At 40.2% G+C, this 23,582-nt stretch overlaps 1 protein-coding gene across 2 annotated transcripts in view; it reads right to left on the bottom strand.

Annotated features, from left to right (window-relative positions):
• FAM126B (family with sequence similarity 126 member B) overlaps positions 1-19,249 on the bottom strand; it is a 55,596-nt gene extending 36,347 nt beyond the window's left edge. Inside the window, exons 1-5 of one of the 2 annotated variants that reach the window (XM_019554123.1) lie at positions 19,020-19,249; positions 8,894-8,971; positions 7,642-7,743; positions 3,656-3,835; positions 682-762 (exon numbers count right to left, since the gene is read on the bottom strand). In XM_019554123.1, coding sequence (XP_019409668.1) covers positions 682-762; positions 3,656-3,835; positions 7,642-7,743; positions 8,894-8,944 — 414 coding nt within the window. In that variant the 5' untranslated portion in view covers positions 8,945-8,971; positions 19,020-19,249. The remainder of the gene's footprint in view (positions 1-681; positions 763-3,655; positions 3,836-7,641; positions 7,744-8,893; positions 8,972-19,019) is intronic. The other variant, XM_019554122.1, reaches the window with a different exon arrangement.
• Between the last annotated feature and the right edge of the window lie 4,333 nt (positions 19,250-23,582).

Below are 23,582 nucleotides of genomic sequence, written 5' to 3'. Positions count from 1 at the left end.
AGGAACCTGCATGAGCTGCCAGACCTGGCTGACTTCTCTTCCCAGCAGATGTCTGGGAAGTTCAGGTCCCCCATGACTACCACATCCTTAGACTTCACTACCTCCATGAGCTGACCTAAGAATTCCTGGTCAAGTTCTTCCCCTTGGTTGGGAATCAGCCATATCTAAACAAAAACAGTAGAAATGAAACTTCCCTTCATGCTCATTTATCTATCTTCACCTTCTTCCATTACATTTAGATTAGGTTACACCATTTCAAAAACATTATAGCTTTGAACATTCTTTGAAGATATATGCAGGGTATTTATTTCTGACATTGACTGGACCCAGTTTTCAGTCCTTATTACACAGCCAGCAACTTTTTGCAAACACAAGCCATAGCTTGTAACCCAGTGCCATAGGCCAGCACTCCTCTCCTGCCACTCCAGCAACAGTGAACAGAGGCTGCAGTAAAGAGCAACCCTCCACCTAGATTGTAGCAGCTGGCTAAGGCAGCTAGAAGCAATTGGCATGCTATTAGCAAAACCTGGACCAAATCTAACAACTGGGAAATTGATGGTGCCCTTAGTAAAATGCAGACTGGATCCAATCTCTTTGTAGGCTGTATTTAGCCACAGGCCGTAGGTAGCTAACCCCTGCCTTACTGAATCCAGTTTTAACTTATCATGGCTTCATTCTTACCTCATGGTATATTGACGGCTTGGATAACGAAGGGATGGTGAATGATAAAACTTTATTGTTCCCATCTTTATCAGCAATTTCCTGCAGTAGTGAAAGACATAAGGAAACAGGATTTGGAATCTTCTATGAACTTTCTTATGGCAAAGACAGTTAAAACAAATAATAAATCAAGACCTTTTTTCCTTGCAAAGTAATTTACTTACAATTTTTTTTATACTTGCCATTAAAAAAATACCAAAAACAACAGGAATGACTCCACTACCACAGGTTGCTTTGAAAAATCTGTATCCAAGCCTATTTACAATGGAGCATTTCCTCCCTTTGAGTGTGTCTACACTACTCAAGTACAGGTAAGGAGTGGTATAACGAGACATTCCAAGTTATGCCCAGCAACAGCGGTAACTGGTTCTGGAGGTACCTCCCTAACTATGGCAATTGTGCATATCTCTAAGCTCTACTGACAGCTAATTTATTGTCCAGTTCCACAAAACTGCACTGTTGTCAAAGACAGCACAAACAGAACATCTCAGTACAGCACCTATTGGCACCATACTGAAGCAACAAACACAGGCTTTGAAACAACACATTCCTCAAGGAATCAGAAATGAATGAAAAATCTTTTCAGTTACAACATTTATAAAGCACAAAAATTATATAATGGAACAAGACTGAAGGTGAAGGCCACAAAGTATAAATGTGCAACAGCTGATAAGTCATTTATTGGCAAAAAGTAGTATATCTTAATAAATCTATCAAAGGGAAAAAGTTGAAAACAAGGCAACTGGCAGGGTTTCTAACAAATATACTGGCAAGGGCAGTGAAAGACCGACAACATTTTCAGATAGCTTTCATATTAAAGTTTTTATTTGCTTAAAGACTGCTAGTTTGCTTGTGTTACAGCATAGCAATTTTAATTTATTATGGAGTAACCCCATATAAAATGTCAAATACTGCTCTCTCCATATTCTACCATTCTACTATGAAATTTCTAACATACTAGAAATTAATTATTCTATTTGAAATAAAAATAGAGCTTTATGGAAGAGAGAGGGGAAGACTAAAGTTGATAGCATTTGTAAAGTCATTTGTCTGGATTTAAATAATTCCTCATGCACTTTCATTTTCTTTTTTCCCCCTTTTTTAAAGAAAAGGGGTAAACAGGATTGTTTTTCTGTTTGTATCTGGTATTTTTCATGAGAAAGATACCAGCAAAATTACTACGTCACAAAGAAGGATATTAAGGTGTAGCTGAGTGAATATCTATTGATTTCTGTCACTAGTGGTAAAAATGGGGACTGCTTCAAACATTTAAAACCTCTCCTTCTATTTCAGTCTGCAGAAAACGTAGCAATACAGTACTAAACTGCTGAGCTCATGCATGTGTGAATCATTTACATGAGTTCTAGAAGGACCAGCTAAAGCATCTTCATGTAAACTGACTCCAATGACAGAAATATGAACTACTTCTCACCAAAAGATAAAAATAAAAAGCTGCTAGTCAGGCTTTGATATCATATACATCAGCATAAAATCAGTATCTTGATTTTATTGAAATTATTTTGGATTTATAACAACATAACAAGAGATAAAATAAATCAGCTGAGCCATATCATGCTTACCAAGGATATAAAGAAAAAATATTTAAGAACACACCTTGGCAAAAGAAAATTTGTAATGGATTAGAAAAAGGACAATTTTAGGACAGGCTACATCAAAGGCCTGTAAAAGCTGAAATTTTCATTATAGGAAAGGGCCTAACTTGATAACATTGCTAATAACTGACCTAATAAAAACTGATGCAACATTAAGAATATATATTTGCAAGATCTACATCAGTGGGGCCAACCTTTTTAGCAGACACGCTACAAATTAGCCCCGCACTCTCCCCAACTGGCATGCCAATCCTCTTCTTTTATCTAAATTCGCTGTCTTGCTCACTGCTTCCCACCCTGTGCTCCCTGCCCAACTGCTGCTCTACTTCCTGCTTCTTGCCCCGTCTACCAGTGTTCCCTGCTCCTTCTAGCATTTGCCAGATGCCATATACGGGCTGTTCACAGATGGCCACCCCAATCTACATAATTTAATGTCTATGACAACGTTTTTTTCTGACACTGAAATCACCCTTAAAACTGACCACCAAATACAAGTTTTCAGCTGGAATAACATTTTGTTTTAGGTTTCTCAATTACAGTTATGAGTCCCCTTCTGTGCACGACTTGTGGCCAAATGCTGCTTTAGTCTCTATTTTTCTCCTTAAAATATGTTGAGAAAAAGCAACAGAAAAAGCCCTGCATGAAAAGACTGAGTTAGCACAGGGCTGTTCATCTTCCAAGCAGCTGGAGGTCACCTGCCCTGTAGGCCAGACCAACAAGAGCCACATGCCCCAAAGGCTGCGCAGGCACCACTGCACTCACCATTGTATTGCAGATACGCATCACTGCCCAGTACTGCACCATGCACCCACATGGGCACCCCTTCCATGTGCTGCACTGGAGGAGAGGGAGAGCCCAAAGCCCCCAGCTGCTGTTACAGCCAGAGCAGTGGCCAAGCAGGAGCCACATGTGGCCAACAGGCTACCAGTTGGACAGGCCTGATTTAGCATAACTGAGAAAAGGCTCTCGGTAAGTGTCAACTGTTAGACTTTTAAAAAACAAGAACTACTACATTTTTCTTGCAAACAAAAATATACAAAGGCAACAAAATACTAAGAAGAACTGGAATCAATGTTAATCAGAACAGTAAGCCCTATGCAGGGGAAATCAATCTGATTTACAAGCTTGTAAAAGATAGTCCTACAAACGTACTTTCACTAAATGTACATTAAACTGGTTTTACCTTCAAGTTAAAAATATCATTACGTTACCATTTTTAATATTTTGTTCTTGTGATATTCCTGAGCTTCATTTTATTTTTTATTCCTCACTAATGTAAAAGCATATAAAAGCTGTTCTCACCCATCTCTTATCTCACTTACCAAATTGTAAATCCCAAGAAGCAATGCTTCAATGCAACCATTACTCTGTCTATCCCTGCTGGCAGTAAGACGCAGATAAACCCAGATCAATTCTGGCAAAAACTGCAAAGTGAATCTCTTTAGCCGAACTTCTGAACTACGATAGAGTTCAAAGAGCTGGTGGCAGACAGGCTCCAGGAGCTACCAAAAAAAAGGACAGAATAGCTTAAAGTTACCATAAGCCTTCTCTTTTGAAATAATTTGTACAAATACATACAAGGTACCTCTACACATGCCATTAAGGTGATGAGATAAACTCCAGTGCAGTTTACGCCAGTCAGCTGCTCCTGGGCTCAGTGTCTACACATGTGCCTAGAACGGCAGCCATCTGAACCAGCGTGAAGCAGCTCTGGGCTGGTAGGGGGCCTGGGGGGTCAGCCCTAAGCTCTTGGTGGTGGTACTGGGCAATGGAGGGGCTGGCTGGGGCACTAGGGTGCTAAAGTGCAGAGCTAGGGAGCAGGCAGCCTCTGCACTTTAGCACACTCCTGCCCCAGTCAGCCCATCACCACCTACATGTCTGTTTTGGCAAGAGTTAAGTACTCCACCTTAAGATACCATGGTTCTCAACACTACTATCTTAGGGCAGAGTTAATTAGATTTACTGCACCCTAATACTGCCACATATGTAGATGGTGCTGCTTTACTGTGGAGCTAGTTAGTCAACTCCACAGTAAAGTAAACGGGTAGATACACTCTCATAGGCATCTACAATGCAAAACCACAACTGGATATATTAGCACCCTTGTTGGCAGATCCTAGGAAAGACCAGGAATTGAATGGGCTTAAAGAAAGACTTATCTTCATGCCACTAAGAGTGATATATTGGAAAAGAATTGCGGTATGCTGGCAGGACAGCAAGACAAAGTGAACACTGCCATAGCCCCTATCCTACCTATTCAGTGCAAGAGTGCTTTATTCTTCTAGAACAGTGGTGCTCAACCTTTTAGCCATACAAACCTGGGTTGTAAGCTGTGGCTTGTGTTTGCAAAAAGTTGCTAGCTGTGTAAGTGGCACAGAGCCAACCCTGTGTGCCAGGATCAGGTCCCACACTGCCCTCCATGCCTGATCTGGCACACAGGACCATGCCATCTGGCTTGTGGGGCTCACCATGGGTCTCAAAATTTAGCAGCAGGGGAGCAACAACTACTCCTCCAATACCAAATTTCTAAACCTGTGGCTGGAGCACAGTGGGCTAGGTGACACTGTTCCACTGGCTGGATCAAGCCCAAGGGCTATGGGTTGAGCAACCCTGTCCTAGGATGTCAATAAGTTTTGGAAAGTTTAAGACCAAACAAACCATCTTTTTAACGAATTTGACATCCTATGAACTGCAAGGCTTATTTCCACTGGGGATACCTAGATTCAGTGCATGTAACCAAGATTACTGCCCATGTGACTGGAGGCCTGATCTAAAACCTAGGGAAGACAAAGGAAAGACACCTGATAAAATCTGAGTCAATTCATAAGGTCAAGGTCTACAACCTTCAATTTATTTTAAAGTTTTTAAAATGATAGAAAAACTTTATCTTATAAATCAACACATACGTGATGCTGTGACCTAACAGAGGGAACTGAAGCACAGATATTATTGGACTAGCTCAAGTTCAAACAGCAACTTAGAGGTACAGTCAAAAGAGAGCCCAGACTTGTCTGATAAAAAGGGGGACTTTTAGTCAACATTCTAGTGACAAAAAAATTCCATTCCAGGCTATCAGTTATTTGCATTTCTTCAGGACAGGAAGATCCTTTTTGTTGCAAAGTATTAAAAAAAAAATAAAATCACAGGCTTTATTGACTTTGGGAACCTTATTCCTCTCTTTATAATTAATTACTCTGAATGTATGAGAAATGTACATGGCCAAAATATCTAGTTTCTGTACATATATATTCAGACTCTTATAAGCATTCAAAGATACTATTACTGATCAAAACATTAACACAACATTAATATGTCTTAACAGAATAACCATTTCCCACATACAGCACAAAGATGGGGAAAAAAAATTAGTTTTTAGTAATACAGGACATTGTATATGCTGAAACACACCACTTCTTAACCCAACAGTTGTTCACTCCCATGGAAATCCCATGGCAATCCTTATGCAAAGGACCTTATATAGCCATCTTGGGTATCAAGGTTTACAACTAATAGTCCCACTGAAGTAAAGGCTTTTTTCTTTTCTTTTCTTTTCTTTTCTAACAGCTGAAGCAAAAGAGGTACAGATCTTAGCAGCAGCAATGTGGGCAAGAGTGGAAAAAAAAAATCTTGTGTTCTGGAATACCATACATGGATTTTTCCATCCATATAAAGCAAGGACGCTACTTCAAGACTCTCCTATTTAAGGCAGGATTTTAATAACAACATCACAAGTCAGTCAATTTTATTCCCCTTGATGGAAAAAAAAACCCACATAGCTTTGTTCTGTGTTGAACACCTGCTGTTCTCTTTAGCGTATTTATAATAATACTTAGTACTTGTACAGACTTCGCATGTTCAAAGGGTTGCAAAAATATTAAAGAACAAGTCCTGTTTTAGTTTAAAATAGTAAATCCTATCCAAAGGTAACATTATCAAAATCAGCTGTTATAATAAATATAAAAATTGTCCAGGCTGGGACTGTGGTCTTGAAAATTACCTAGCACATTTTCAGATGCCCAAAAAACAGCAGTTAAGAAAAAAGTATTTTCTTTCACAGATCAGAGTGCCACTACAAACTCTCTTTAAATTAAGGAAACAGGAGGGGGGGGTGGAGGGGAAGAGGGACTAGAAGAGGAAAAAGATACCTTTGACAACAAAAAATACTGATGAGGGATGAAAAATCTGCAAGGGATGAATGGGGGGTGGGGGCCAGGAGAAGAGAGCACTAACATACCAGTAGAAACTATATCTATGAAACACATCTACAAACAGCATTGTATGACACTAGTAGAGGCAATACCAAAGTTCTATCCCATTTGAAACTTAATAGGCCTAAATCAAGGCACAATGAAGATTAAAAATTAGAAAAGATTTTTTCCCCTTTAAATAGTGAAGTAACTGGTTGAAGTGACTTTTCTATTGCAACTTTACAAGATTGGCCTCTGCTTAAAGGCTAAATACTTCAGAAAGGAAAAAAAGGAAATCAATGAAATGTATGCAAGTTCTGCATGTATAAAAAGTCTCTCAGCTCCCATATGGACCACAGAGAAGTTTAACAATGGCCAAACAAACTTAATCCAAATTCAGCTTTGTTTGCAGACCTCTCTGATACAGCTATTAGTTTACTAGGAGCTTCCAGACTATATGACGATACAGTCACTCACAAACACCCCAAACATCACAACAATTTTTAAACTTATGAACACTAAAAGTTTTCCCATAGACCAGTAGCAGACTTTTAAAATCATTTTCTGATGTGCTTCTTAATGTTTAGAGGAACAAATCTGTGAAAATAAAAGAGTTAACATCCCTTTAGCTATTCTGCTTTTTACACAGGACAGAGGGATGACTGATTCTCGGAACATAAAAGTTCAAAAGAAACTGTAAAAAGAGGAAAGAGAACAAGGGCCAAAAGTCATTAAGTGGTTTATTTTCTGATACCCAAGAGATATTGGTGCAAGCCTAATGCCCTAGATGCATCAAGACAAACAGATCCAGATCATGGCAAAATGAACACTCCTTTTGACATTCTGGTTCGTGGTAACCTAATAACAGAAGAAAGTACAATCAAATAGACTGTAACGTCATAAGATATGGGTAAAAGGTGGTATGCCACACTGACCAGTCAAAGCAAGCAGCAGCATTCAACAATTTTAAGAAAAAACAGTTTACATCTTAACAAGATGACATTGAAAAGTATAAGTGGAAGAAGCAACTGCATCAACCCCTGAGAACAGAGGAACAACATTCAGGCTCTTCAACACTATTTTCTATTTTGGTGGGAGAAGAGATTTTGGGAGTCTCCTACCTCATTGTTTGGGTCTTGAATGACCTTATAAAGAGCTGGCACCAGTGATTTTTTCCGGTGTAGTGTTGCTGCATAACTGGAGATTTGAGTTTCAGGTAATGCCTAAAGAGAAAACAAACAAACAGGCACAGCAATTACTGTGATGAGTAGGTGAGAATGAAAATTCCCATATATTGACATATTACTATGAAAGCACTAAGCCTCATTCCAACAACAGTAAACACAGTAATTTCAAACCTGAGTCTCAGTCAAGACTGAAATCCACAACTCCTTGTTATAAGGATGGAATTTAGTTCTTTCCAGACCAATTCCTATTAGTTTCAGCAGCAGTTGAAAGCATTCAGTGAATCACAGGCTTAGATCCCTAAATAGCTCAGAACCTATTATAATAAATACCAGTAATACCAATCTTAACGTTATTTGCCCAAACCTTCACTTTATATTATCCTAAACTTACATGAGAACCATGAGCAACACAAAGCAAGTGATCATGGACAACATCACTTGTCTCACAGGCAACCATGTCGCATCAGATCCTTGCATTACTCTGATCTCCCATGCAGAAATTCTGCACTAGCATCTCCCAAATTCTCATATGTTGACAAGGACACGAAACTGCACCATCAGCTTAAACACTGGTACTACTGACACAACCTAAGACCAGCTTATTCAAAAGGAAAGATTAATAACAATCAAAAGTAATCATTACTATTTATGAACTACTTTGATATTTTTCTCAGCTCAGAAAGCAATAAGCAATGAAGACAGCTTATTTTTGTCTTTGCTTTTTCAACTATAGCAACACTTTCAGGTTTCTAGTGACAAGAACTAGAGAGTTCGTAAATTCTGAAGAGGAAGTTATAGCTGTTTAACAGCCATTTCCACTGGAATTTTAAACTGGGCAAACAATATTTAAAGTTTTAATAACAAATTGTTTATCAAAGTTAAACTTGCTTAAAGTAGTTGGTTTCCTTTTACATTCTAATAACATTGATTTAAATAGCATGATGTGTTTTGAAAGCAGATCTACACAGCAGGCTATAACGTTTTCACCATTATAATAAACTAAATTAATATTTGTATTTCAACCTCTGCTTTTTATTTTAATACCTTTATACAGACATCTGTGCTATGCAAAAATACAAAAGATTAAAATACTGTTGAAGTTTCTTTTGATTTTTAATGTTTACTAATTAGCATTCTTAACATTACCCGTAACAAAAAACATTGCAATTCATCAGCCTAAGCTTACCTTGAATTCTGATAACCATTCTTCCACCACACCACGTTCTGATCCCAGCATTTTCTTACAGCTCCTACTCCTCTCTTCCTATAGGAGAGAAAGAAAAACCCTGAAGTGCCAATTGAAGCTAAAGTAAAAGGTTGGCAATAAAACATACTGTTACAAAACACCCTCAGTGCAGGAGAGGGTTCTGATATCTGACTGCTAAAATTCATATCAAACATTAACGTAAGTTGTATTTCAGAAAGTTATTTGCATATTTCAATTTTTATTTTTAAATTGTTCCCTTCATGCTTCTAGCTATAAAGCTACTGTACTTCGGGGGGGGGGGGACGACGACTCACTGTTACAGGCCAAACTGCACATTATCTGAGACAAACACACCATCCATCCCTGTTCACTTACCAAATATAGTACAAAGAAAAGACAACTGGAACAAACTGAGCATCGTGGAATAAAACCATGAGAAAAAGGTTATAATGATAATCCTGAATGTGACAAAGCAAAACTGTTTAATTAAAAAAATTAAAAAAGTAAAATAGACTTTTGGAAGTCATAACAGCTGTGCTTTGTCAAAACTGCTCTTGAGGAATTGCAAGCTTCACTTTTCAAACCACAAAATGGAGGTCTATTCATAGCAATGTGTATATTTTATGAAAGTAAAAACACTACTGTTTTCTTTTCCAGTGGCACGCAAATATTGCAAGCCTTCCAATATTTAACAACTTATTTACCCATTTACCTGAATCCAAAATTATTTCCAATTTAAGACAGCCTCCCACGCCCCTGTAATTAGATTCTATGCATGGAAAATTAGAAAACTAAAACAAAACTTTTATATGTATAGAACCTAATTATTGGAAGGTCGCCTTAAATTCACACCCCCTAGCCCCCCACCCAAGGCTGTGGCAGGAAAAGCAGCAGCAGCAAGGGGTCATGAAGTGGGGAAAGCAGCAGCAGGGGACAGATAGCTACCCTCAAAACTACCTGTCCCCCAGCAACTGTAAACCCCACCTCAATGCCTGCCCCACAGAACTTCCCCTCTCCTCCCCACGTCCGCCGCTTAATCTATGCAGCAGCTCTGACCCCAGCACTAACCAGGCAGCAGCAATGGCAACTTCAGCCCCAGCCTCAACATTGGGGCTGCAGCTGGAGTGACAACAGTTCACCTGCCACTGTGCAGTCTCCCCCACTCTTGGGTGGGGGCTGGAGTCAGAACAGCAGACACCACCTGTCCCAGGTGGTACTCAAATCTAAAATAAGGTTTCTTCCACCCCCTTCCTTCCACCCACCCCCATGTTGAATGGAGAAAAAAAATCTTGGATTCAGGTAAATACAGTTAACAACTTTTGAGTGTGGGCACTAAGGTGCATGGTTGACAGCCCAGAGGCTACAAGTTCAAGGTCACCACAGCAAAAGTGCTCACAGTGCAGCCCAGTCAGATTTAAAATTTTCTGATACCCAAGAGATATTGGTGCAAGCCTAATGTCCTAGATGCATCAAGACAAACAGATCCAGTCAGATCTCCAAATTCTACAAAATACCCTGTCATAAGAACACAGAAGAGGAAAGGAATGGATTTTTTGAGTTCATACATATACATGCGTCAAGCCACAGTTTTACAGTGTCTGTTACTTTTTCAGACATTCTTATCCAATAAATTATCTCCATTTAGGTAATTAGAATTCAAATTGTATCCTTCTGTTTTTTTGAAGTAGGGTTTAGTTATATGGCAGGAATTTGTAAAAGTTACAGCTCAATAGTTAAGTGAAAGGATTCCTTTTTTCAATAAAAGACCCAGAGCTGAACTAACACATCAACTTAAATGTCATTTTTAAAATAATATGCCTTCTGCTGTGTTCAAAATTAAGAATACAGACTTTTTATGGGCACCAAGATGTATCCTGCATTGGGAAAGCTCTTAAAAACCTAGCAAATATTTTCCACCTTTTATGCCATTACATTCTTTTCGTTATGGTTTCAGCACACACAGAAATTTCATCAGAATAATGCCCAATATATTCACTCAACTTCTGTTGTCGCAACAATTTCTTAATGCATCAGCTGGAACACACTGACCCAACACTTTGACATTCAGGTCCAGAACCACCATTACTAATTTTCCTTTTCAAAGAAAGGCAGGTGCTCTTGCCAACGAGAATTAAATCTGAACACAGAAGATATGAAAGTGGAGCTTCAGGGAATAAAATATTGATTCCCTTTCACTTTAAATAACAATACCACAAGAATCTAGATGTCTCAGAAAAAAACCAAAAAAACCCAAGCTCATATGTAAATCTGGCAAAAGGAAGCCTACTGCACAGCTATAGCTCTGCAACATTATGTAGCAATAACCTGCATTCTTCCTAGCAATCTGTATAAGAAAAATTCTAAACAACAGTGCTATAGTAAAATCCCAAATAAAATAGTTTGTAGTTAAAAGAGGGTTGTTTTAATGTAAAAAATAAACTGTAAGTAACAGCTAACAGAACTTCTGGAAAACTTTAGTACTGTAGCTTCAAAGCCTTTTGTACTTGTTGAAATATAAAAAGGCAACATATTAAATAACTAACCAATGTTGCAGTGCAAAGGAATAAAGACCAGCAGTACACAGTCATAACATTTTCCTAAACAGCAAGAATAGATCATCTTGAGTATTCTTGGCAGTACAAGCAAGTTCACAGAGAACACACAGTTAAAGGGGAAGTGTTATATCAAAGTTTATGAAAAAAAATAAAATTTCTCAGTTACCATATTTACTTGAATATAAAAGATGTCCTTTAATACAAAGCAACCCCCAATCATTAGATTCTATATATGGAAAATATATCAATTTATTATTATATTCCAGGTGTAGAATCTAATGATTGGAGATTTGCTTTGAGTCTGTCACCTTCCCATTGCTACAGCAGGGAAAATAAATTGGGGGTGGGAATCAGGTAGCCCTTTTGCCCCCCAACTTCTGTCTCCCCCCAGCTCACTGTCAGATCCTGTTCTCCTTGAGCACACAGAAGTGAGAAGCAAATTTGAAAACACTGACATTGAAATAAACATAGCTGTAGACATTTAGATACAGTACCCATAGACTTAGTTCATCCAGAATTGATGCATTTTACATGCATACACCTACACCCCCCTCAAATTTTTTTGGATAATTGTTCATATCCCAGGTCAAATTACCCAAATCAGTTCTGAATGCTATCAATTGGGCAAAACTCAATCATTCCAAACCCTTATGTGGCACTATAACCAGCAAGTGTCCTCCACCTCAGTCTTTTCAGCTTGGGACTTCAGATACTCCCAAATCCATCTGGCAGGCACCCTATGTGCAGGCCCAAGCCCAAGACATTTATGGCTGGTAAAGAAACAGAAACTATTGGAAACAGGAAAAAACACAGCTCTGGTGTGAGACTGAAGTTGGTGGAAGTGGAAATGTATGCCATGTAGCGGCTCACCGTAACATAAAAAGGGGTCAGTGCTGAGGGGGACTGCGCTCCATAGGTACTACCATACATCTTATTCAGACAGACCACACTACCCTATCCTTGTGGTAGGTTCCCATCAACACATTGGCCAAATATGGGCTGTGTGTTTTGAAGTCATGCTCAGTGTTGGCTACATTTAATCAACTTCATAGTTGGTTTCTATTATGGACCACATCAGGCTTTTGGCAGCAGCTTAATGACAGCCAATGTATTTAATAAGGTTTCCTTGAGTGCAAATGTAAAATGAGAGTTTTTCCCCACATGCTGTTTGGGGGAGAACCTTGTCTTAAATTTTTGAGTAGCTTTAAAAGTAAGCCTTTCCGTACAATTTGAAAAGGCCCAAATAAATATTGGAAGCTAGTCCATTACCCTTTGGGGCTTTTTCTTATATGCTCCACTTGTATTTGTTTGAAGGTATTTTACTATGGCTAAGGACATAAGTCAAAAAGCCCAATGCTGAATCAATTCTTTGCAGGTTAGTTTAAACTGCACAGATTGAACCAATAAGCAAGTGAAAAGGTATTCATTTTTTATTCCAGAAATGCAGCCACGTGCCTACAGTGGCCCTGGCCAGAAGCCAAGGGGTCCTACAGCATGCCTCCCTGCTCAGCTGGAGCAGACACTCCAGGCTAGCGCACCCAACCTGTGAGGCAGACAGTTTCCTGGGAGGTGCAAAACATCCTGGGATACTGGGGAACTGGGAGTTAACTTCAAAAATCAGGAGGCGATCTGGAACCAAAGTTCAATAAACTGATTTAACCTAAATCAATTAAAATCTGATACTACATCCATCCAGGTTTATCTTAAACAAATTTCAACCATTTTGAAAGCAATTTAATTGCACTGAACTTCTGTTGTGTCACACATTTGAACCAGTTTCTGATCATTTATACCAGTTTGTGTAATTTCTGTCCCTGGCCTGTATGTTCTTACTAGGAAAAAACTATCAGGAGGCATGCCCACTAGTGTCAGTCACTTTACTGAAGTACAAAGCTACCCCTTGAGTCAGGAGTAACTCTACACTTGGATAAGTTTCACCAGCATAAGAGTCATGTATCCATAGCTCTAGGCAATTCTGTCCCGAATTAGCCATTTGCCCAATGCCTGCAAGCTATTACTGAGACGGCTGTCTAATCTGCACACAAGTGTTACCAACATCAAAAAATCAATGCGACTGACACTAGTAATGACCTATTTTTCAGCACTTTTGAGATTAGTTTACACAGTAGGAATCCACATCAGTCATATACAGGTAGTTTGCAGCCCATATCATCTGCAGCAGTTTACTGAATTAAGAACAATCTGTTCAGCTGTTTGCTGAAGCTTTTTCTTCAAAAGAAGGCTGCTTCTTCATTCAGAGCTCATGCACTGTTTTATGTAGCAGATCTGAAACCAGCACCCTTTTAAATAAAAAAGTCACAGCAAAAAGAACGCTTTAGTGGTCCTACAAAACTGGTTGGTGAGGCTCTGCATGCCCATAGTTATGTCACAAACCCACAAATCATCTTTACTGGGGGCTCAAGAATATAATCCCACAAAATATCCATGTTCTACTACAATGATCTATGCAAAAGGGCAGAGAATTTAGCACAGCCCCTTTTTCCTTTACCCCAAGCCAAATGAAATGGCTAAATATCATAATAAATATAAATATAAAAGTAATATATTTGGGTATTGTATCTGCCTAATTTTTTAGCTTTAGAGTTTGTGTTTTCAAACTTTCTTAGTATTCACAAAAAGTAGAAATTTCCTTTGTTTTAAGTAAGATCAGACTTCTTGCATAAAATGAAGAAACTAATCCTCATTCTGTCAGGACAAAATGCATCAGAGTAAAAGGAGGCTTCAGTCTGTGGTCTGAATTCAATGCAGGTTAGTAGTGATGCCAAGCTATTACCATCCCAAAAGAGCTCAGTCAACTCATTTAAATGAATTATGATTTGATATCGATCTCCAGAAACTAAGGCCTATATCCACAAAGGTACTGCCATGGCTTGATGCTACTGAAGTAAGCAAGAGTTAGAATCCTAGCTACCTGAATAGATCTGAGCCTATCCATCTGCATCAAGAATACCAACACCATTGCTGGCAATCCGAAGGGATAGGTCAGATATCATTGGCAGAGACATTCACAGGGAAGTTGGAGGTAAATTGACCAAAAGATTGTAACCTCAGCAACTGAGCTCTACCACTTTTGCAAATAAAGAAGTCAAAGGAAGTCTTTCCTTTTACAATGCCATCTCTATGGCACTTCTCACTAGCACTTTTTCTTCCTCATAAAGGTGACACTGATATTTTGAATCACTACATCATCTACTAAACTGATCAACTGTATCTAAAATACACAAAAAACCCATGCATAAATAGGCAACTAGAAATTTATATGAATTGAAACAGACCCTAAAGCCAGCTTCCAAGAGATGTATTAAACTGAATTAGACTTGCTGCCATAAAAGTCTTTCCTCTCCTGCTTTATTAAAATATTCTAAGGGAGTTGATGGGCTCAAAAGAGCTAGTATAAACACAGATGACCAGGTTTCATTATTAATAGTAATAATAAAGGGCATAGTAACCATGCCTTTTATTTGACAAATCTCAAAGCAATTACTTTAGACCCAATGTCTTTGTGAGGCAGTCAGCTTCTCTACTTGGTAGTACTTAGAAGCTCTGCAGTACCTGTGCAATCCGCAGAGAAGCAGCTGACTTGGAGGTAAAATGAGATTGTCTTCTGTTAGTTCACAGCAATACTATGCAACAGCTTAGGGCAGAAAATTAGGAAAAAATCTCTTTACAACTAAAACTGCAGTGAAAACTTAGGGAAAATTCAGAATATCATGCCTGGCAATCCTAGGTTTTTACAAAAATACTAAGAGACTAAAATGTAGCTTTGTTCCCTTTAAATTCAGAAGACTTATAAAAAAAAAATATTAAAATTGTGTTTAAAAAAACTTCACATATTTTAAATATTTATTTCTTCCTCCTCAGTGACCACACTCCTGGCTGCACATCCATGGTGTAGAGAAAGAGGCTAGAGCCACTTATCAGGAAGCTGAGGTTAGGGGGGTGGGGTGGGGTGGGGTAGGGGAAAAGCTCAATATCATAAGCAGCAGCTGGAACAAATCTGCCACATGCTGTGTTCTGTTCTTCAAGAGGTCAATGTAGACTGCAGCAAAAGGCTTGGAGCTACCAGTAAAAGAAAAGGTGCAGTCAGCTGTCTAGACAACAGAATTACTATAAGAAAACATATTGGGGATGCTACTACTACTGACAGCTCCTTATTTATAATTCAACAAAGGCATAGAAGGAGTGGAAGAGAGATGAGGTACTTATAAAAAGCACCTTGATCAAAAGGTGAAGCCACCAAGCAAAAGTTCAAAGCTTGCTGCAAGACACCTACTACTGCTTAGCTTCCCTCTGGATTTACCTACTCAAATCTGCCCTCCACATATACTCTGCCTAAACAGCTTTCCTTAACTTCTAATCCCTGTACTGTGACTTCTCTTCCCTTTTAAAGAAAGGGGTCCCAAGTTCATTTGCTACAGATAACCTATACAGGGGCGTTATTACGCTACTAACCCTTTCAGATGCTGCTGCTTCAGGAATGAATTCAGAGAACTACGTGCAGATCTGACATATGGAGAGATCATCAATTTGTGCTCTGCAGGATGAAGGCATCAAAACAAGCAGGCCAAACACCCTCCTCCACAATCCCTCATGTATTCTTGGACAGAGGAGAAAACAAAAGCAAAAGATACATGTCTGGGACCTGTATCAGAATCAGACCAAGTGGTGGGCCAGAGTAAAAGAGGACCAGGGGCTTTTTCCAGTGAGCAGGCAAGCAACAGGCCCTCTTCCACCAGAATCGACACAAGCGCTTGACCCGTAAGTTACAGAACCTGCACAGGCAAGCAGCGGTGGGCTGGGACATAAGGGAGACCATGAGGGAGGTGAAGGCCCAACTCGGTGCTTGGTACCGGAAGGAGGCCAGGAAAAACATCTTCCAGGCCAGGGCCCCCTGTGTGGAGGAGGGGGAGGAATGATCTGCTTACTTCTCCAGGCTGAAGAAAAGCAAGGAGAAGGTCATGACATGCCTAAGAGACAGAGGAGGAGTGGAGCACCAGTCAAAGGATGGCATGCTTGTCACAGCAGCCACCTTCTACCAGGAGCTGTACATAGAGAAGCCGGTGAACCCAGAGGCCATATAGCTGTGCCTGTGAAGCCTCAACCAGACCCTTGAGGAGGATGAGCAGCAGCAGCTGGAGAAGGACTGGAACCCAGAGGAGCTCAAGAGGGCCCTCTGGAGTTTCAAGAACAGTAAGACTCCTGGGTTGGACAGCCTGCCCAAGGAGTTTTACCTGACCTTCTGGGATCTGGTGGGCCCCAACCTGCTGAAGCTCTTCCAAAAGTGCCTTCAGGAGGGCTGACTGGGAGTGGGGATGGAGGGAGGCCTCATGCCCATCCTGTACAAGAAGGTTGGGAGGGAGGAGTTGAAGAACTGGAGGCTGATCACCCCTCTGAATTTTAAACTACAAGCTGCTGACCAAAGTTTTGGCTGAGCAATTTAAATCTGTCTTAGGTGCAGTCATCCACAAGGACCAGTCATGTGGGGTGTCAGGACACCAGCTCCACAGAGCCCTGGTGCAACTGAGACATGTCATTTTCAACCTGGAGGGATGTGGGCAGTGGGGTTCCCCAAGGCTCAGGCCCGTACTGTTCAACATCTTCATCAGTGACTTGGATAAGGGGGTGAAAACCACCTTGCTCAAATTCGCAGATGACACTAAGATATGGGGAGAAGTGGGCACACTAGAGGAGAGGGACAGGCTACAACTAGATCTGGACAGGTCACAGAGGTGAGTGGATGAGAACAGGATGGGTTTTAATACTGACAGGTGCAGGGTACTGCACCTGGGGAGGAAGAACCAGCAGCATACCTATAGGCTGGGAACTCCCTTCTTGTCAGCACAGAGGCAGAAAAGGATCTTGGAGTCATTATAGACTCCAAGGTGAACATGGGCCGCCAATGTGGGGATGCAGTCAGGAAGACTAACAGCACCTTGTCATGCATCCACAGATGCATCACGAGCAGGGCCAAGGAGCTTATCCTCCCCCTCTATGCGACACTGGTCAGGCCGCAGTTGGAGTACTGCATCCAGTTGTGGGCGCTGCACTTCAGGAGGGATGTGGCCAGCATTGAGAGGGTCCAGAGGACGGCCACTCACATGATCAGGGGGCAGTAGGGCACACCCTATGAGCGCAGGCTACAGGACCTGAGCCTGTTCAGCCTCCCCAAGAGAAGGCTGAGAGGGGATCTGGTGGCCATCTATAAACTTGCCAAGGGGGACCAGCAGGCAATAGGAGAGTCTCTGTTTCCCAGTGCACTACCGGGAGTAACAAGGAATAATGGCCGTAAGTTGACTGAGAGTAGATTCAGGCTAGACATCAGGAGGCACTACTTCACAGCCAGGGCAGCTAGGAGCTAGAATTAACTTCCAAGAGAAGTGGTGCTTGCTTCTACCATGGGGGAGTTCAAAGGGAGGCTAGGAAAAAAAAAAAAAAAAAAATCACCTAGCTGGGATTGTTTGACCCCCAGCATTCTTCCCAGCCCATGGCAGGGGGTCAGACTTGATGATCTGTTCAGGTCCCTTCTGACCCTACCAACTATGAAGCTAAGATGGATTTTCCCTGCTGTAACACCGGAAATGGGACAAATTCAAAGCAAACCTCCAATAATTAGATTCCATGCCTGCAAAATTATAACAGATTTATACATTTCCCATATATAGAATCTAATTATTCAGGGGCTGTCTTATATGCAAATACATATAGAATTTAAAAAATGAGAAGGGAATAATACAAGTGCTGTCATTATTCCTGTAAAGACTTATGTGCTTACTTAATTCTGCACAAGTACTATTTCTCAAGTATTTCACTGCTAGTATTTGCACAAGTTGTGTCTAAAGTATGAGAAGAGAAAAAAAACACTGGAAAGGGACTAATTGTTTCTATTTTGCTCTTAACACAAAGATATGTTGAAGTTCAAATCAGGAATTATGGGTAATTCCTGTCACATTTTCACAGGATGTTAACTAGGCAATCACAATGGTTCATTCCAATATTAACCTACAAGCTCTTTGAATTCAATGGGGAGACTAATTGTTCCAACTTTATCCAACTGTCAACATAAATGCATGATTTCAAAAACAATTTTTTGGGAAGTGTAAGACCAATTTCTAAGTAGGATTTCTCATGATAGTTAACCCAGGGCAGTAATTTACCCTGTAATCAAGTCCTACATACACAAACTCTTCGGGGTGGTTGGGGTATGTTTGAAGCATTTCTAAACTACATAGTATATTTACCAATTAATGTAACAACAAGATTCACTAAAGCAAATGGCCTATTTCAACAAAAAACATTTTCCACAATTAATTAATTAATTACTGTTCTATTAATAAAAACAGTCACTATGTAATGTAGGCTTTGGAAACAAGCATATCAAAATCTGTCATTTTCAAGTCAGTTTTAAAATTACATCATAATTGGTATGAGGCTGGGAAAAAAGGTTAAAGACACCATGGGAGACAGAATAAGTTATGGCTCAGTTTACTTCGAAAGGTATAAAATTTTGCTATTAATATGTGATGTCCTACCTTATCTTTGTTTAAAGAAGTCAGTTCTCCAAAGAAGGAAGAGGGGGATGAATACAGCAGTTCTTCAATCTGGAATGCATTTGCCAAGCCTTCAAGTATTTCCCAGTTCTGTGAAAGATGAAAACAATAATCTATGATAAACAAAAGCAAGAGAAGAAATGTTTTTGTAGAGTGAACACCACACTTCAGGAAGAGTGCGACATGCAAAGCGTTGAACTTACCAGCGAAAATAGTACCAACACCAATTGGATAAAAAATTACCCAAACCCCTCACAAGAAAATAACATGTAACGAGGGAGAAAGGGAGAGTAGGGTTGGGGTGTTGTTGTATAAGAACTTTTAAATAGTATATTTTTAAAGGGATTACATTCAAATATGTTTTTTCCTTCACATATACCAACATTCATTTGGGTCTGTTCAAGGAATTAAAAAGATGATTATCCAAATGTAACACGGGCCCAAGTGCACAAAATCTTAAATGTTTTGCTACTCACTCTTCTCTCCCCTGCCCCTGCCCTTGCCCCCCCCCCCCAATTATTGTTTACATTTATCTATTAAAACATTTTCAGAATGCAGTTGTCTCTTATGGGCACACTCACGTCTATCAATTGTCATCTAGAACCATAACACATTCTAAAACCTGTACGGTTAAAACAGTCTTTGCCCCCAAAACTTGAAATCTGATCTACAGAAGAGAACATATGATTATACAGAGCCCTATTGAAAAATCAAAAGGGATTCTGTAAGAGGACAGGATTTGCACTGATCTGATTGGAAGATTGGGTCATACCAGTTAGGGCTTCTCATTTATCTGTATTATACAGCAACTGCTAATATAATTAAAATACTTTCAGTTTTCTAGAATTAAGTAAAAGCATTTTTAAAGTATATGAATTGCTGTAATGTACATATAATTATTCATAAGATACAAAATTTCACACATACAAATCAGTACTGAGACTGATTTACATATAGCAAACAACATAACTGTTTTTAAAAACAGAAGCAAAAACCCATACCATCAACTTATGGCCAAGGAACACTCCTTCCACCTGTGTTCAGAATCATTTTAGATTGGAAGCTTTTACTGAGATCTCAAAAATGAGCAAGAGAGCTCTCTTCCAATATTGCAAAGACTAAAAAAAAAGAATAGGTCAGCTAAGCATAAAGCTGAACCAGGACCATTTATTTGGAGAATCACAGAACAAAGAATGGAGAAATATGCTTTAAACATTTCTGTACACTGCAATGACCAGAAGCTTAAGAGAGGTGGTGGCAGGGCTCCAATGTGACAACCAACATGTACATTTTCAAATGACAGACTGAGCACTAAATGCTAGTATGTTAAGTAATAACATATTCTAGACCAGCGGTTTTCACCCTTTTTTCATTTGCAGACCAATACAAATTTTAAATGGAGGTACAGACCTCTTTGAATTTTAAGTGTGGGTATTCACATACTTTTGATTGATCATAGCCATCTTTCTTGGACCCCCTTAGACAGCCTGCAGACACGCAGGGGTTCACGGACCAGAAGTTGAAAACCACTGTTCTAGATAGAAAGATTCAGTGTAAATCAGCAATGAGAACTCAAAGCAAGATGATTGATGGTGAAACATGGAGAATCAAATAGCTATCAAGAGCAGGATATACGAGATGTATAGTTAGCACAGTTAGGTTTATAGTGGAAATACAGTAAAAAGGACAGTACTACAGACGCAGTGAAACTGATAAATTTGAACATTCAGCTACTCAAGTCAAAATTTAAACTTGACATATGTAGAAAGAAAATATATTAATTGTTGAAAGGTATTAATAAAAAAGATTCATGCAGAAATTCATACAGAAGTCTCCCAAAGGCACAATAATCAACCCATTTCAAGCTTTAAATTCTGACCCCTGGATGGTAAAATAAAAGTTACAAAGCAACCAAATGGTCAATAGAACACTGTAGCTGAAAGATTGCAAAGAATGGCATGTGTAAATTATTGTTCAGTCTGTGAACATAATATTTGGCCTATAAACACCCCACAAAAACAATCACTCACAGCATTATTATTGAAGTGCATTGTTTAAGTAGTTCCTTTCAGTAACTTATGAAACAATCTTCTGAGTTTCATTCAGCACTTTACATAGCAATGGTTTGTGAATGTACTTCCACTAGATTTTAAAAATGTACAGTGGATAATGCTTCCATCCTTGGTATGGAACAGGATGGTATTTTTAGTTAAAACTGATAAAAGCAAAAAGTTACTGGGTTTCTCTGTCTGTCTGGGGAATTTTTGGTTTTGTTTCGAGGCACACACCAAAAACAAGTACTGAAAGGTCATCAGCATGCATAAACAAACTAGTATTTTTCTTAAAAATAAATTTCCAACAATAACAATCTTTTAAAAATTAGAAAAAAAAGCAAACCATGTGAGAACACAAACAGATCTATATTCTTGTTTAAGCTGCTTGGTCTGGTTTTCATTTGGTTTTGTGCCAAATGTGTGTTAGATATGCTTCTTTTTTTTAATTCAAAAGCTAAATTTGATAAAGTTAAAAGAAAATACCAGCTCCCCAAATAAAGAGAGAAAGGAAATACTACAATAAGGGGGGAGGGTGTTAATCTTAGCCTCCTCTACTGTATGATCTACTCATTTTTCCACTTACTAAAACTTCTATATGCTACTTGACTGCTTTATTGCATCAGTACTTGGTTGTCTTGACATTTCTAGGGCATAACTGACAAGGTGTGTATGTTAACAAAGATCAAGACTGTTACCACAGATACAGAGTAATAACCAAGACAACTAACAAATAGCCTGCTTTTTGCGTGTCAATGTCACACCACAATCAAGAAAAAAAAAATGGAAATAACCTTTTTGCTTTTCCTGTTAACATTTTGAACACCTTCACAAAATCAACAAAGACTATTTGGGCGTCATCATAAAGTTCATGGCTTTGTTCAATATCTTCATCAATACCCTCAAAATGGGATGTGGGGAGTAGTAGATAAGATGGAGGGTAGGACTGGGATTCAGAGAGACCTAGGCAAATTGGAGGATCGGACCAAAAGGAATCTCATGATGTTCAATAAGGACAAGTACAAAGTCCTGTACTTAAGATGGAACAACTGCACGCACCAGTAGACTGCCTGGTTAAGCAGCAGCTCTGTAGAAAAGGATCTGGAGGTTACAGTAGACAATAAGCTGAATATGAGCCAACTGTGTGCCCTTGTTGTACAGGCTAATGGCATACTGGGCTGCATCAGTACGAGCACAGTCAGGAGATCAAGGGAAGTGATTGTAGGAGCCCAGGCTGGCAGCAGAGGCAGGTTACAAGCTGGTGCTGAGCGCAGGGAAAAGCGGCCCCTCACTTGCCCCGTGCCCGGCACCCCGCACTATAGCTGCTTGCAGCCCACATGGGGCTGCCTGTGCCAGTTCAGGACAGCCCCGCATGGGCTGCAAGTAACTGCAGCAGGAAGTGCTGGCCATGGGGCGGACGAGGGGCCGCTTTTCCCCGTGCTCAACACCAGCCTCTTCCCTGCCAGCAAGCAGGGGGTCAGGGCTGTGTGCTGCCCCCCCAACACACATACACCTGTACAGCGGGGCTAGGGGGCACTGGGAGTGAGTAGATGGGGAGCCAGCGGGAGCCTGGGGCCCGCACTGGTGTCCCAGAGCCAGTGCCAGCAGGGCCCAGAGCAGGGTGGCAGAAGCATGGGGTCCCAGCCGGCAGGGGCTCTATGGAGCTGAGCCAGCTCCCCCCTCTCCCTGCTAGTGCAGCCCAGCCCGGCTCCACAGACCCCTGCCAGTCTGTGCCCCACTTTGGGCCCCACCAGTGCTGGGCCCTGGGACCAATCTCCCAATGTCTTGGGACCAAAGACATTGTGACATTAGTCCCAAGATGGTGACCAGGGGGCAGGGCACCCATCAAGGGGCAGGGCTACCCATGCAGCCCTCAACAGCCTGCCAAAACTGGGTAAGTGGCCCTCTGCCTCAAATAATTGCCCATCCCTGTACTAAGAAGAACTCTCTCACTAGGAGAGTAGTAAAGTACCACAGCGGGTTACTCAGAAAAGCTGTGGAATCTCCTTCCTTGGAGGTTTTTTTTAAGACCTGGCTAGATGAAGCCTTGGCTGGGATGATCTAATCGGGGATAGTCCTGCTTCAAGCAGGGGGTTGGAATAAATGACCTCCTGAGGTTCCTTCCAACCCTAATTTTCTAAAGGTTCTATGATTAATTCCTGCAGATAAAAAAAAATGTGCACCAACACTTACATAATTTATATTTCTCATCTATACATATCATCTCTCCCTCTCATCATACTTCCTTTAGTCATTTAAAATGTAGCAATAGATTGCTGGATACTGGATGCATTCAGCAACAGAGGCAGATTAATTCTTTTATCTATTCTATTATCTATTACAAAGGAATTTGCCAAGTGTTTTGGATCCATTAGATAAAATCATAGAATCATAGAAGTAGGGTCAGAAGGGACCTTGTAGATCTTCAAGTCCAACCCCCCCACCTGGGCGGGAGAAAAGACTGGACTCAAATGAGTATAGCCAGGTAGTCATC

Source organism: Crocodylus porosus, unplaced genomic scaffold (assembly GCF_001723895.1).
Source record: "Crocodylus porosus isolate Cpor-Errol unplaced genomic scaffold, CroPor_comp1, whole genome shotgun sequence".
NCBI lineage: Eukaryota > Metazoa > Chordata > Crocodylia > Crocodylidae > Crocodylus > Crocodylus porosus.
This window is presented reverse-complemented; position numbering and strand designations above follow the sequence as displayed.